General features: G+C 37.4%; 2 protein-coding genes and 1 pseudogene across 5 annotated transcripts; 2 read left to right on the forward strand and 1 right to left on the reverse strand.

Moving 5' to 3' along the window:
* The first annotated feature begins 1,476 nt into the window (after positions 1–1,476).
* On the forward strand, positions 1,477–4,932 carry LOC105127569 (scarecrow-like protein 14; annotated as a pseudogene).
* A 2,412-nt stretch (positions 4,933–7,344) lies between these two features.
* Positions 7,345–8,908, forward strand: LOC105127570 (FtsJ-like methyltransferase family protein). Of its 4 annotated transcripts, none has more exons than XR_842656.1 (7): positions 7,345–7,475; positions 7,585–7,671; positions 7,797–7,859; positions 8,028–8,129; positions 8,270–8,528; positions 8,616–8,792; positions 8,872–8,908. XR_842656.1 is itself a non-coding variant. In XM_011028920.1 (7 exons), exons 1-6 carry the CDS (start codon positions 7,398–7,400, stop codon positions 8,726–8,728), a joined length of 702 nt encoding a protein of 233 aa, XP_011027222.1. In that variant the 5' UTR covers positions 7,345–7,397; the 3' UTR covers positions 8,729–8,768; positions 8,848–8,908. The 4 variants fall into 4 exon arrangements, 2 of the variants coding, with proteins under 2 accessions (XP_011027222.1, XP_011027221.1); XR_842657.1 differs by having other exon boundaries at positions 8,616–8,779; positions 8,859–8,908; XM_011028920.1 differs by having other exon boundaries at positions 8,616–8,768; positions 8,848–8,908.
* Positions 8,909–9,009: 101 nt separating this feature from the next.
* Positions 9,010–13,011, reverse strand: LOC105127571 (protein FIZZY-RELATED 3-like). Its single transcript, XM_011028921.1, has 10 exons — positions 12,232–13,011; positions 11,937–12,059; positions 11,674–11,778; positions 11,407–11,586; positions 11,216–11,278; positions 10,142–10,336; positions 9,922–10,023; positions 9,741–9,803; positions 9,531–9,599; positions 9,010–9,414 (listed from the first exon to the last, which is right to left on the reverse strand). Exons 1-10 carry the CDS (start codon positions 12,733–12,735, stop codon positions 9,361–9,363), a joined length of 1,458 nt encoding a protein of 485 aa, XP_011027223.1. The 5' UTR covers positions 12,736–13,011; the 3' UTR covers positions 9,010–9,360.
* Between the last annotated feature and the right edge of the window lie 231 nt (positions 13,012–13,242).

Below are 13,242 nucleotides of genomic sequence, written 5' to 3' on the forward strand. Positions count from 1 at the left end.
GCTTTCTTGAAGATTTACAGTTTTCATGAATCATATATAACATATATAAATCTATGGATTCGTATTATTAAATGCGCCATGTTAATATAAAAGACACATGTTATAATGATTTATGATATAATCTAATATCATTTACAACGCAGATTGATTTTAAAATACTCGTCATAATTAAATTATAAAATATTTGATTTTTTCTCCATGTAAAACATATATACCGCACATAAGAGAATTAAAGTTTTAGTATAATTTTGAACTTTCAATCATTACCTTTCACAATATTACTAAGAAGACTTTGTTTAATGTAGTAGTAATTTTTTTAAAAAATATTTTTTATTTAAAAAATATTTTAAAATATAAAAACAAATAAATACTACGGTGATCCCGCGAGTCAATGATAGGTGAAGAAATATAAACAATGTGACGACAAAAGGAATCTACTAGAGGCAGTTTCCTTTTTAAAATAAAATTAAACTGTGATTTATTATTAACTAATAACAACTACCACATGCAAGGGAAACTGGTGGTTGATGTCGATGTCCCTTTCATCAATCATTTTCAGGCGTAAAAGTGTTTCGTGCTGTTATGGTCTCCGGCTCCATGCCTTGCCCACGGCCCGGCGTCTTTCATCTGGTCTGCTACCAGATTCCAAAGACGAAGAGAAGGACAAGGAGAACTTCAAGGGTGCACTGTGCAGTATTCACATGCAGGAATCTGTTGACAGGCCTGTACCAAAGAAAACATGCTCGAATTTGAGCTGCCAACCATTGTTTTCCTTTATATATATATATATATATATAAAGGGTCGTAGGTGAAAAACATTTTCTAATTTTCTTGTTCTCGGAAAAATAATCAATTGGTAGAATAAAGAAGAAAGTGAAAAAAGAGAATTACTTTTCAAGCATACGCACCTACACCTTGAAGGCTGCTGCTACTTTTCAAGAAAAAAGGAAAACAATTTAATTAACAAGTTTTTGTTAACCAGAACTAATTAAAAAAAAATTGCAACCATATACACTCAATTGCAATTACGTAATATTATTTGTCATGCATCGATATACCAGTACCATTAAATCAAAGTTAAATAATGGAGTTAAAGCTGTTTTTCAAATAATCATGTAAAAACTCGCATAACCTTACCTTAAAACATTAAAAATTAGAGAAACATGCATCAAAACAAGCTTTAATTTAGCTATTTGGTGCAGTGGAATACTCTCGCTAGGATGTTTACGTGGATGAACTACAGTATTTGTAGTAAACAATATATGATTAGTCTATTTGCACACCAGTTTCTTTGCAAGAAAAGGATACAGTACACACGATGACAAGCATTTTAATCAAAACAAATCTTGATGAAACAAGAAAGTACTGGCCGGAAAAAGAAAAAGAAATAGTGTACGAGTCACAGTGAACGGGCTGAAGAATAATAAAGGACAGGCTTTTGGTTGTTTTAGGCTGTTCCAAACCAAACCACAGCCACCTTAAATCATCACCACCGTTAGGACTTTTCGCTTTCTTAGCTTTCTCTTTGTTCTTTTAGTTTTGCAAGACTGGAACTTTTTCTCTCTTTTTCAACTTTGTTCAGCTACTTCTATTTATTCATCATTTCTTTTCTCCAAGAATTTAAAACCGTGCTGATTGATTTCAAAGCTTTTGTTTTGAGGATCAGAAAAGCATCCTTTTCTTATGGAGTAAAAAGCTTTGATGATTCATATGCTGTCTGCAATTTGTTTTGTGTGTTTTCTTGACTGTTCAACCATTTATGTGCGTACTTCTGGTGGTATTAGGGTATAAAAATCTAGACTTCCGTACTTAGTGACAGCTATTACTTACTGGGCAGCAATTACTTCCGTTTTAGGGTATAAAAATTATATTTCGGCCTTTTAGCACGCGGTATTATTATTTCTGCGGGCTGAAACATCTAGCTTTTTGGAGTGCGCTGGAAGTTGGGAAATTTTTGAGGTGTTGATGATCATGGGTCAACCCTCCAGAAGTTTATATGGTTCTGTAAATGAATAGAAACTTAGCAATGAAAGCCAAATTGTTTTATTGGATCAGAATCTTGTTTACGTGTTCAAGTCGGAAAACAACTGTGTCAACCAAAACTATGTAAATATTCCTCATCCGCGGCCCGATTCAACACTAAATCAGCCAGTTGTGTCTCGAAGCATGAGTCAAGAGGTAGATTCTTATGAAGATTTGGATTTCAGTGATGTGGTTCTGAAATATATTAGCCAGATGCTTATGGAAGAGGAAATGGAGGACAAGACATGCATGTTTCAAGAATCTTCAGCGGCACTTCTTGCTGCGGAGAAATCATTGTATGAGCTTATTGGGGAGAAGTATCCTTCTTCACCCAAATACCCGGTACCTCGTTTTGATCAAACGCGTGAAAGCCCAGAAAAAAATCATGATTTGAATTGCAGTAATTATACAAGCAGTACAAGCCGCAGTAGTGGCAGTAAGTTGGTTGATCTTGGGGAGTACAAGTTCTCGAGACGTGCTTCTCAGTTTACTCCCCGGTCATCCTATAGTTCAGGTAACAGTACTGTTACTGTTGATGGATCTGTTGACTCTCCAGTGGGTCCTAATATGGTTGCTGAGATATTTAGGGAGAGTGAGTCTGTTATGCAGTTTAAGAAAGGGTTTGAGGAGGCGAGTAAGTTCATTCCAAACGGCGATCTGTTCACTGATTTGGAGAGTAATGGTCTGTTTCTAAAACACCCGAAGGAAGATGCCAAGGATGTGTTAGCTATGACAGAGGAAAAGAATGAAAATGAGAACTACACGGATGGTTTGAGGAGAAAGAAGAGTCCTCATCTTGAGGAGTTGGCTCTAGAGGGATTTAGGAGTAACAAGCAGTCTGCAGTTTATTCTGAATCAACTGCAAGTCCAGCAGATTTTGACATGGTATTGCTCAACTGTGGAAGAGATGAATCTTCCATTCGAGCGGCCTTGCATAATGGGGAAAGCAAGATGGCGCAGCATAATGGACAAGCAAAAGGAGGAAAAGCTCGAGGTAAGAGGCAGGGAGGTAAGAGGAATGTGGTGGATTTGAGAACTCTCTTGACCCTTTGTGCAGAGGCTGTTGCAACAGATAACCGGAGGAGTGCAATTGACCTGCTGAAGCAAATCAGACAGAATGCTCCACCAACAGGGGATGCAATGCAGAGACTAGCCAACGTTTTTGCTGATGGTCTCGAGGCACGTTTAGCTGGCTCAGGAACCCAGATTTACAAAGCACTTATTTCCAGGCCGACATCAGCTGCCGATGTTTTGAAAGCTTACCATATGATACTTACTGCTTGTCCATTTAGGAAGCTGTCTAATTTCTTCTCAAATATAACAATTAAGAATATAGCTGAGAATGCAACGAGGGTTCACATTGTTGATTTTGGAATTATGTATGGTTTCCAATGGCCCTGCCTTATTCAGCGTCTCTCATCCAGACCTGGAGGACCTCCCAAGCTGCGGATTACTGGGATTGATCTCCCAAATCCAGGTTTCCGACCAGCAGAAAGGGTTGAGGAGACAGGACGCCGCTTAGAAAATTATGCGAATACTTTCAAGGTTCCATTCGAGTTCAATGCTATAGCACAAAAGTGGGACACCATTCAAATTGAGGACCTCAAGATTGATAGAAATGAGGTGCTTGTTGTGAACTCTCTGTTTAGATTAAGAAACTTGCTTGATGAGACTGTGGTGGTGGAGAGTCCCAGAGATACTGTTCTCAATTTGATCAGGAAAATGAATCCAGATGTTTTCATACATGGAGCTGTGAATGGAGCCTACAGTGCTCCATTCTTTATCACACGCTTCCGAGAGGCCCTCTTCCACTTCTCTACTTTGTTTGATATGCTGGAGGCTAATGTGCCTCGTGAGGTTCCAGAGAGGGTTCTTTTTGAGAGAGATATTTTTGGGTGGGAGGCAATGAATGTCATTGCATGTGAGGGTGCAGAGAGGATCGAGAGGCCAGAGACATACAAGCAGTGGCAAATGCGGATTCAAAGGGCTGGGTTCATGCAGCTCCCTGTGAATCGGGAGATTTTTACTACAGCAAAGGAGAGGGTGCAAGCTCTGTATCACAAGGATTTTGTAATCGATGAATATAGCCAGTGGTTGCTCCAAGGGTGGAAGGGTCGGATTGTTTATGCACTCTCTTCTTGGAAGCCTGATTCTTAATGACGCTTTGAGATTTACTTGTGGACAGGAAGTGTGACACGAATCTCCTCCATGTCGCTGACATCGTGCCCTTGTGCATATCAACTTTGTTAATTAAGGTTCTGGCATTTTCCCATTAAAAACAAAATCTTATTTTTCTTTTCATCACCTCGCCATTAGCAACCCAGGAATGGAAGTGAACTTGAAAGGAAATTGATAATGATTTTACTTATTTGCCGGGCAGGGATGGTGGGAGTAGAGTTTTGGTTGCTGCTTACCACGATTCTGTTAGATGCCCAATGTTCAGATAGCAGCAAATTCATCAATTTATCAGGAAAAACTTAAATCATACATTGCATGATGGCTGACATTTCTTATACTACAAGTGAGAATGGTCTATATCTTGGTGGATGATGTTCAAGCACTCTCTTATATCACAAGTGAGAAGGGCAAAACTTAACAAAAAACCACCTGAACTCTAGTTAAGTGTCATAATTAAATGAAAGATATCTGTAAGTAGTGATGATGTTCAAGTGAGCGCTAGTGGGTTGTGGAAGTCATGATGATTTTTAGGAGTCTCTGCAATCGAAGAAGATAATGTTTATGCATTAATGCTCAGGTTCTTCTTGAGCTCGGACATTTTTTTATGTTCAAGCAGCAATCTTGGTTCTGTAGTTACAGTGATCCCTGTGCATCTTCTCTTCTTAAGTGTGGCATTTTCACACCACTAAATATAATAATGAAATTGCTACCAAGAATACTCTTGTTCTCGGTTTTTGTTGTATAAGATGTTGTATTGCAGTTTCACCCCATCATCTACAGAAATGCATACTGATTCATCTGACCAGATCCATGTTAGCCTAATTTAGCAAAAGTCTTATGAAATGACCCCTATTAACTCATGCCTTCCCGTTTCCCAGATATTTGAGCATATCTTTAATAAAGTTCCACAGCATAAAATCAGCACCCGAGTTAAAAAATGCATGCATCGTTGTCTGTTGCTTAGCAGTTGTTTTCTGCCTAGTTGAATCAGTCCACATCTATCAGTTGACCCAATCAAATGTAACCATCAACTACAGCCTATTTGCATTCACTTTGTTCCATTTTCGAGGCATTCGTAGTTTTTTATGCAACCACGAAGAGGAGTGGTGTAGGGTTGAAGTAAAGCACCCTGTTTGTTATTGCAATTCACAAGTGAAAACCACTTGCTTGTCAGAGAAGTTCACATGAGCTTGATGTGGAAGGGTAGGAAACGAGAATGATTGGAGATAAATTTAATCGAAAAACAAAAGAAAAGGGGTTTACTCCACTTAATGGATGAAAGGTCAACTGTTAACATGAATTTCTTAATCTGATTTTCCTAATATTTATGCAGAGAGCTTCTACTTTGGGAAGTTTCATCAGTACATTAAGGAAGTTTTGACTTTATACGCAATATTTTTAAATATGCACATGCTAACAAGGACTTCGAAGTAAACCCAGCATTATTGTTCCATTCATCCATTTCATGTTATTAAAGACCTGATAAATGGGAATAATAGAATGTATTTGCAAAATCTTGGGTTTACTTGATCTCATGCATTTCGGCATGAAGAGACGCATTACGGCAATCTATGATGCACGTTGTAAGACATACACGATGATATACACAGTTGTTTATGGTGCTAGATTCAGTCCCCAAAGAGGCAAAAGAAAGCCCTTGCATCTTGACATGAAGAGAAGTAAAACGATTATCAAATTTCTGATTGCTGCAAGGAAAAGAGTGGTGGTTTGATTTCCTTTTCAAGTTTATGTATAATCATTGCGAAGCCTCATTGTTATGTCATCTGCTCTTCTTCTCGACCTCTTATTAGTAATAGTACGTATTATTTATATACCAGCAAAGACCTGCTGCGCTACAACTGCTATAATACCAGATGCCATGCATTACCAGCATGCAAAATATGATGTAATCTTAACATGATAAGACAAATGCTGCAGGCTGCAGCCTAGTAGAATGTCAAATCATATATCTCGGTGGAAAGCTCAATACCGTGTGTATAAAGGTAGGAAGGGATAAGGGATAATTTCTGAGCACTTGCTATTTAGGGTATCAATTAACTTTTAGTATTCAGTGTATGCATGATCTTCAGTATTCAACTACGGAGAGTTCGGTTGTAGCAGACATTATTACTTAATTTTTACTTAACAATCTGGCAGTGATGTAAAACAAAGTGACTTCATGCAAGAATTCCGCAAACAAAAAATGGTAACGTTCGTTGCTATAATATTCTGTTGATAATATATCAAGAAGATATGTAGGTCTTGCTCCTGTATAGATTTTACAGTGTTCTTTGCTTATGATATAAGTCCGTCGTGGTTATTGTCCTCTCAACCAAAAACTAAAGGCTCAGGGATACAAATGTTGGAATGCCAAGCCACCAGAAGTTCAGGTTCAAATTCCTTAGTTTGGAAAGGAACAGAGTAGCTTTGCAGGATGGAAAAGAATTCTAAAATTTTAATTACAGTTCAACACATCTTTTTTGTTCTTCTGATGAGAACTCGATTCGATGCATCTTCAAGTAAAGGCATAAAGAAAAGTTCTCCTTAATACACTAGTTCGTAGCTGAGATGAAGGTGTTGCGCCGTGGAGTAAAGACTGAAGTCAAGTCCTAGTTATGCAAGCTACCATAAATCTGTTCTTCTTATCTTCTTAACCGTACCAAATTAATTGATTTTCGCTACAAAAAAAAAAAAAAATTCTTATCCTTGATGAAGAGAGAAATTGGTTCCAAAGCCATGTTAAAAGACTACTGAGACTTGTTAATAAAGCATTTGAAATTCTTGTTTGTAATGCCTTTGAAATTGTATTTTTTTTAATTTAAATTTTTTATTTAAAATTAAATTTTTTATTTTTAAATAATTTTGATATATTAATATTAAAAAATGTTTTTGATAAATAAATAAATATTATTTTAATATTTTACAGAACAACCACTGCTATACTTTATATACATATACATGTTACTTTTTAAAATTAAAAAATAAAAAGGCCCAGTGGATCTGTCCAATATATAAAGGTGGGCTGGGAGCCTAAACATATAGAGTCTACTACTACACCTGCGTCTGACAACTGGTTCTGATAACCAGCCCATGTAATGGATATATTATTTTTTTTACGAGTTTAAAATTTTATTTCTAAATAATTGACAAAAACCCTTGTCTGCGCCCAAAAGGAAAGCAGGGTTTTGGGGAGAAAAATGAGTGGAGCAGGAACACCAGATTTCTTCTACAGAGAAGCTCAACGCCTTGGGTATGTAGCTCGCTCTGCTTTCAAGGTTTATACCTTCTTACCAAACTTAACACTCCATTCATTTCTTTTATATGTCACTTTTCTCTACAAATTCACTTGCACGCAATTTCTTGCTTGTTGTTGCAATAAATCAGCTTCTTCAGATACAAAAACAACACAAGTTGATAACCCCAGGTTCCTCTGTTCTTGACCTTGGTTGCGCTCCTGGTGCTTGGCTCCAGGTCTCGTCTCTTTCTTTTTAGTGTTATTTCAACGTTTCTTTTGTGGGTTTTGGACACCATCTATGTTTTTTGTTCGTTTAAGGTTGTTCTTGGTGTTTTTATATGACATAATAATATCATTGCAGGTTGCTTGCCAGAGCTTGGGTCCTGTAAAGAATGGTGGGGCTGTTGTGGGTATTGATCTCAAGGTGTGTTCTTCACATGCTCTTTGTATTTCAGGTTTTGATTTTGGTCATTGTGTTGAAACTGTTTTTTTTTTTTTTTGGAATCGAAGAGGTTAAAGTTGGGCTTCTTTGATAAGTGAATTATACCATACCACGTTTGATTGATTTTAAATGTGGGGATATGCAGAACAGAAGGTGAAAGTCCCTCCTCGTTACTGTGATTCAAGGGTTCAAACTGTTTGTGCTGATGTTATGAAACTCCCCAAAAACCAAGTTAGGGCACTCTCTCCTCGGGTACTACTTTAACTAAGTGAATTGTCCTGAATTTCAACTTTATGGTTTACCTTGGTTTCTCTGAGAGCAAAAATTTTCTCCATGTATCTTGTCTGTCTTTGTGGATCTACTGATTTGGGTTTGATTTGTGTGTTATGCAGCAGAAGGGTTTTTCTGTGGTACTCTCAGACATGTGTCCCTTGGTTTCTGGTATCACAACTAGAGATGCGGCTTTATCTGCGGAGTTAGGAATGCAAGCACTTGGTCTGGCTGTTGGTCGAGCAGCAACAGCTCATCTTGATGAGGATATTAGAACAGACAGGCTGTTAAATGATTCTGTGCGCGCTGCAGATGATAATGGTATATTGCAACCAGGTGGACACCTAGTAATTAAGCTTCTAGAGAGTGAGGATAACAAAGGTGGGAATATGTTTATGGATTAGATCAGATAACAGTAGATGTGGTAACAATATATTTCCTACTTCCATTTAACTGTTTGCCTTGCAGAATTTAGCCGGATTTGCAAGCCACTCTTCAGAAAGGCATCATGGTTGAGGCCCAAGGCCACGAGGTCTTCATCGAGAGAGATTTATTTGATTTGTCAAGGTCTACGGTCTTAGGCAGACTTTTCTTTGTTGGGCGATTTTTCTCTTGTTTCTTGGTTTTAACACAGGAAAACAGAATAGAATCAAGAGCTTGCTGGTGAAAGGAAATGTGGAACTCTATTCTCTTGTTTCTCGGTTTTAACATCGGAAAACAGAATCGAGAGCTTTTGCTGGTGAAAGGAAAAGTGGAGCTCTATTCCTCAGCTTTTACCACGAGCCATAGTGGAACTCTATTCCTCAGCTTTTACCACGAGCCATGCTTATAAAAACTTTTCTTCTTCCTTGACAGTGCTTCATTTTTGCTATTAAGTTTGATGTAATCAATTTCAATCACTAAAATGAGAGACAACAGGAAGAAAAAAACCATAAAATTCAGACTTTGTATGAATTGCTTTATACGATCTTTTCTTTTTCAGAATGACGTCACAACACTGTAATCTATGTAGGTGTGTAGGAAAAAAACAAGTACACTATACAAAATCCTGTGCGCACTCAACAGTATAATTTAGCAAACCAGTCAAGGTTCAAACTCGGGCAGAAAAGGAAGGGATCAAACTCCTTCCTGCACGTCGTAGTGGCAGCCTCAGGATTTTAAGTATATGCATTTACAATATAATATAATTTAGCTTAAGGTTTACGTCGTGCTGTCACCGAATCTGGGTTCTTCCTAATGACCAAAGTCCTGTATCTTTCACTGGTGTCTGCAACCACAAACGGGGTAAAAGAGAAATGCTTAATACAGATGCAGGCAGATACGGATTCAGGCAGGCAGGTTACAACAACCTGTAAAATGGATTCTGCTACCACTCTTGCTTACCTGCGTTTTCACAGATGGAAAGACATTCCAAAACCTCAACGTCTCATCCCCTGCTCCGGTTACTATTGTCTGCATGGACAGAGTTTTAGACGTTACAAATTTTTTCGATATTTCAAAAATTGTAATAGCTAGTGTACTCATGAAGAAAGAAACAAAATTGAAATATATTTTTGCAAGTAATGTTTAGAAATGGAGGAGATATTGCAGTACCTGACCATCAGGAGACATGGCAAGATAGAGGACTCGCATACTATGACCAACTAGAGTTGCAACCTATACCACAAACCGAGAACGGATTTTTAACCGGATGAATCTTGCAAATCTTGAACTAGCGCGACCAGCTATGAGACCCATTAACTACAAAGAATTAACTAATAGCTCTAGCTAATACCTTGGATAACGATGGATATTTCCACACCATGATTTGATTCTGAGAGTACCCATGAGTGCTGACGAGTTCATTAACATTCTTGCTCCAGGCTAGATTGCAGACCTGCAGTCAGCCAGTGAAAAATCAGTAAGAAGAGGGCTATAGGAAACTGCAATTTTGTTCTATGAAGTTTGGTTTCATAATCTAGTGAAAATGAAGCAGGGTGAAGAGAAAAATAAACCTGGCTCCCTGTGTCAACATGGTTTAACTGATGACCATTGGTGGTGTTCCAAAAGCGAACACATCGATCAGCAGTTCCACCTCCAGATGCAAGGAGACCACTCTGGTGGGGTGACCAAGCAATGGCCTTGACAGCAGCTGTGTGTTCTGTCAATGTCAAAACTGGTAGCTGCGAGTGCTGGTTCCATACCAAGAGCTGATCACCAACAGGACATTGATTTGATGAGATACACATTAACACACACTCAAACAAAAAGGGACTAACCACTGGTATGTAATTGCTAGTGATATGATTAAATAGATTTAGTATGTAATTTTTGTGATTCAAGGGTGATTATAATCTTAATTAGTTAATCCGTTTATTAGATAGATCATATGCCGATCTACCTTGATCCAGTCTGATAATAATTCGATCTAAAATTAATATTAATATTATCTCTAATAAATATAATCTTCTTAAAACATAAGCAAATTTAAATAATCACACGATAATTTTTTATTCATCTTTTTTAAAGTCTCAAATTAATTCTGTGAAAATCCTATAAACATATGAGAAAATTAATGAGTTGTTGCTAGTATTATGCTTATGTTTCTAATTTGTTATGTCTTGATACAATCTGAATTTTTATCTATTTTGATTTTTTTTGGAAAAACATTAGGATTTTTATTATTTTCTCTTTTAGGTTTGTTGTACTTCTTGCCTAATTTAAATAAGGTTTGACCTTTAATATAAAGTTTTATTAGAATCATTTGGTGAGATATTTTGAAATTTTTTTTTGAAGAAATAGCATTCTGTATAGGATCATAACATACTTTATTAATGTACTGTGCTTGAAACTCATTTTACATCATCAAAGCATGATTTTAAATGAGACAAATATCCGAATCCGATAGGATCTAGATCGGGATCAACAATTGGAAAACTTGATTTGAATTCATAAATAGATTCTATCCGAATCTATTTATTAAACAAATCTGATACGCTGACAGCCCTAACCACTAGAACATTTGTTAGGTAATGAGGAAATGAAAACAAATTTGTATTGTGAGCAAGAAAAATGAAGTTATCTTTTACCTGGTTATCATTTCCACCTGATGCAAGTTCTCTGTCATCATGAGACCATTTTAAGCCACATACCTGGATAAAGTGATAAGAATTTAGAAGGGCTTCTTACTCCCATTTGTGCAAGTAATTTTAGTCCATATAATTTGGGGGTGTGAAGTCAGGAATTGTTGAGCTGAACCATTTATGCAAGTCGACTCTACCTCAGATTTGTGACCGATAAGTTTGCTAACATGGTCACTAGAAACTCGAAGATCATGCTGAAGTATGTTGCGGTCCCTGCTTCCTGATGCTAGTGTCCTAGAGTTCCAGGCCAAGACACTTGTTCTTGTTTGATGCCCGCCCATGGTTCGGACCCTCTTGCACTGTGTTCCATCCCACACCTATAAAAAGCATCGACAATAGATCATCAATCAAAATGAATCGCGTAATAATGCAGGATTTGGGACTAATTAGACTGCTAGAGCTACCTGAACTTGACCAAGATGTGTGCCAATTGATATGTATGAGCGTTCCCGGGTCCATTGCACGGAGCATACACTGTCATTAGGCCCTAAATCACACAGCCTGGTCACCTGCGAACAAGATAACAAAGAAGGTTGAAACACTTGGTCGGCTCCATTTTAAATAGCAAATTCGCATCTAAAGATATTACTTAATAGACAATCTTCCATTGGATTGAGTAAATTCCTGGGGTTGTCAACATGCTAACACCCTTAAATCTCAAACTTACTTTACTATTTGATGCAGTCCATAAATAGACACAAGTTCCCAGCCCAACTGCGAGTACATTCTGTGAGGACCAATCCACAAGATTCAAATAAAAGTCATCTTGAAGTGATGGGGCATCCAAAACCTGTACCAAAATTAACCTTCGATGATTTACCATTTCTTGGACTGAATCTTCAATATTTTTTATAGAAACCAATTAAAACAAAAGGGGTTCAAAACAATCTTCTTTATCCACGATTCTCTGAAAAGCCAAACAAAAACTGGAAAAATTTTATAAAAAAAAACTCTCTACTTACCTTATGGGGTGTCTTAGGGACTTTTCTTTGTGGCTTAGGAGTAGTAGAAGACTCGCTAGAAATCCCACTATCGTGTCCCAAGATTGAAGGAGAATACGGCGAATTAGGGCCTGAATGATCAGTCTTGAACCTCAACATATTCTTGCTAGGACTACCCAGCCCTCCTTGACCACCTGCAGGAGAAGAAAAGGAACCAAAATCAGACCCAAAAAGCTCAGATTTCAACAACCTTGCATACGCCTCGTTGCCTCCTTCTTTAACAGGAGATCCTTTCTCTATGAGTCCAAAAGTTTGTAGCCTTGAAGATGATCTGCAAGGTATGAATCTATCACTACAAGAAGAGGTTTTTGAGGGTGAAGATAAGCTTGATATTGCTCTTGGTGATGATATGCATGTGACTCCTCTAAAAGAACTTGAAGAAGAAAAGGTCTCCAGTCTTAAAGAAGTCTCATTCATCCCAGATGGGAGGTTGAGGCCACTCTTTCTTCTCGGTGTAGAATCCATATTTGCTTGATGTTTTCGATAATCTTGAGCTATGGTAGTCTTTTGATTTTGATTTTGTTGATGAGCGGTGAAGATTATTGAAAAGGCCTCTCCCTGAGGAAGGAAAGAGAGGGCTTCTCAATGGAGGGTTTTTGTTTCAGGGTTCGTTTCCGTGGAAGAAGATTTGCAACGGTCGAATTTGGGTAGGGGATGAATAGGAGCGGAGTTGGTAGAGAAAAGGGTTTTTTGGGGTTTTGGAGTTCTTTTATTTATTAACGCGTACGGTGAAAGCTTCCAACGGTCAGTTGCTTGAGTCGAGCTCATTTTTATTAGAGCTGTATCTGTAGTCCGTTGTTTGACATAAAAATTTATTTGTTTTTATATTTTAGAAATATTTTTTTTAAATTAATATTTATGACGATGTAAAAAATAAATTTTAATATAAACAAAAATATTTTAAAAAACACTAGATACAATAACATCCACTAAAAAGCTATAGTAAATTCCTCTCCCTTGGGTTATTAAATC

Source organism: Populus euphratica, unplaced genomic scaffold, assembly GCF_000495115.2.
Source record: "Populus euphratica unplaced genomic scaffold, PopEup_1.0 scaffold13.1, whole genome shotgun sequence".
Taxonomy (NCBI): Eukaryota; Viridiplantae; Streptophyta; class Magnoliopsida; order Malpighiales; family Salicaceae; genus Populus; species Populus euphratica.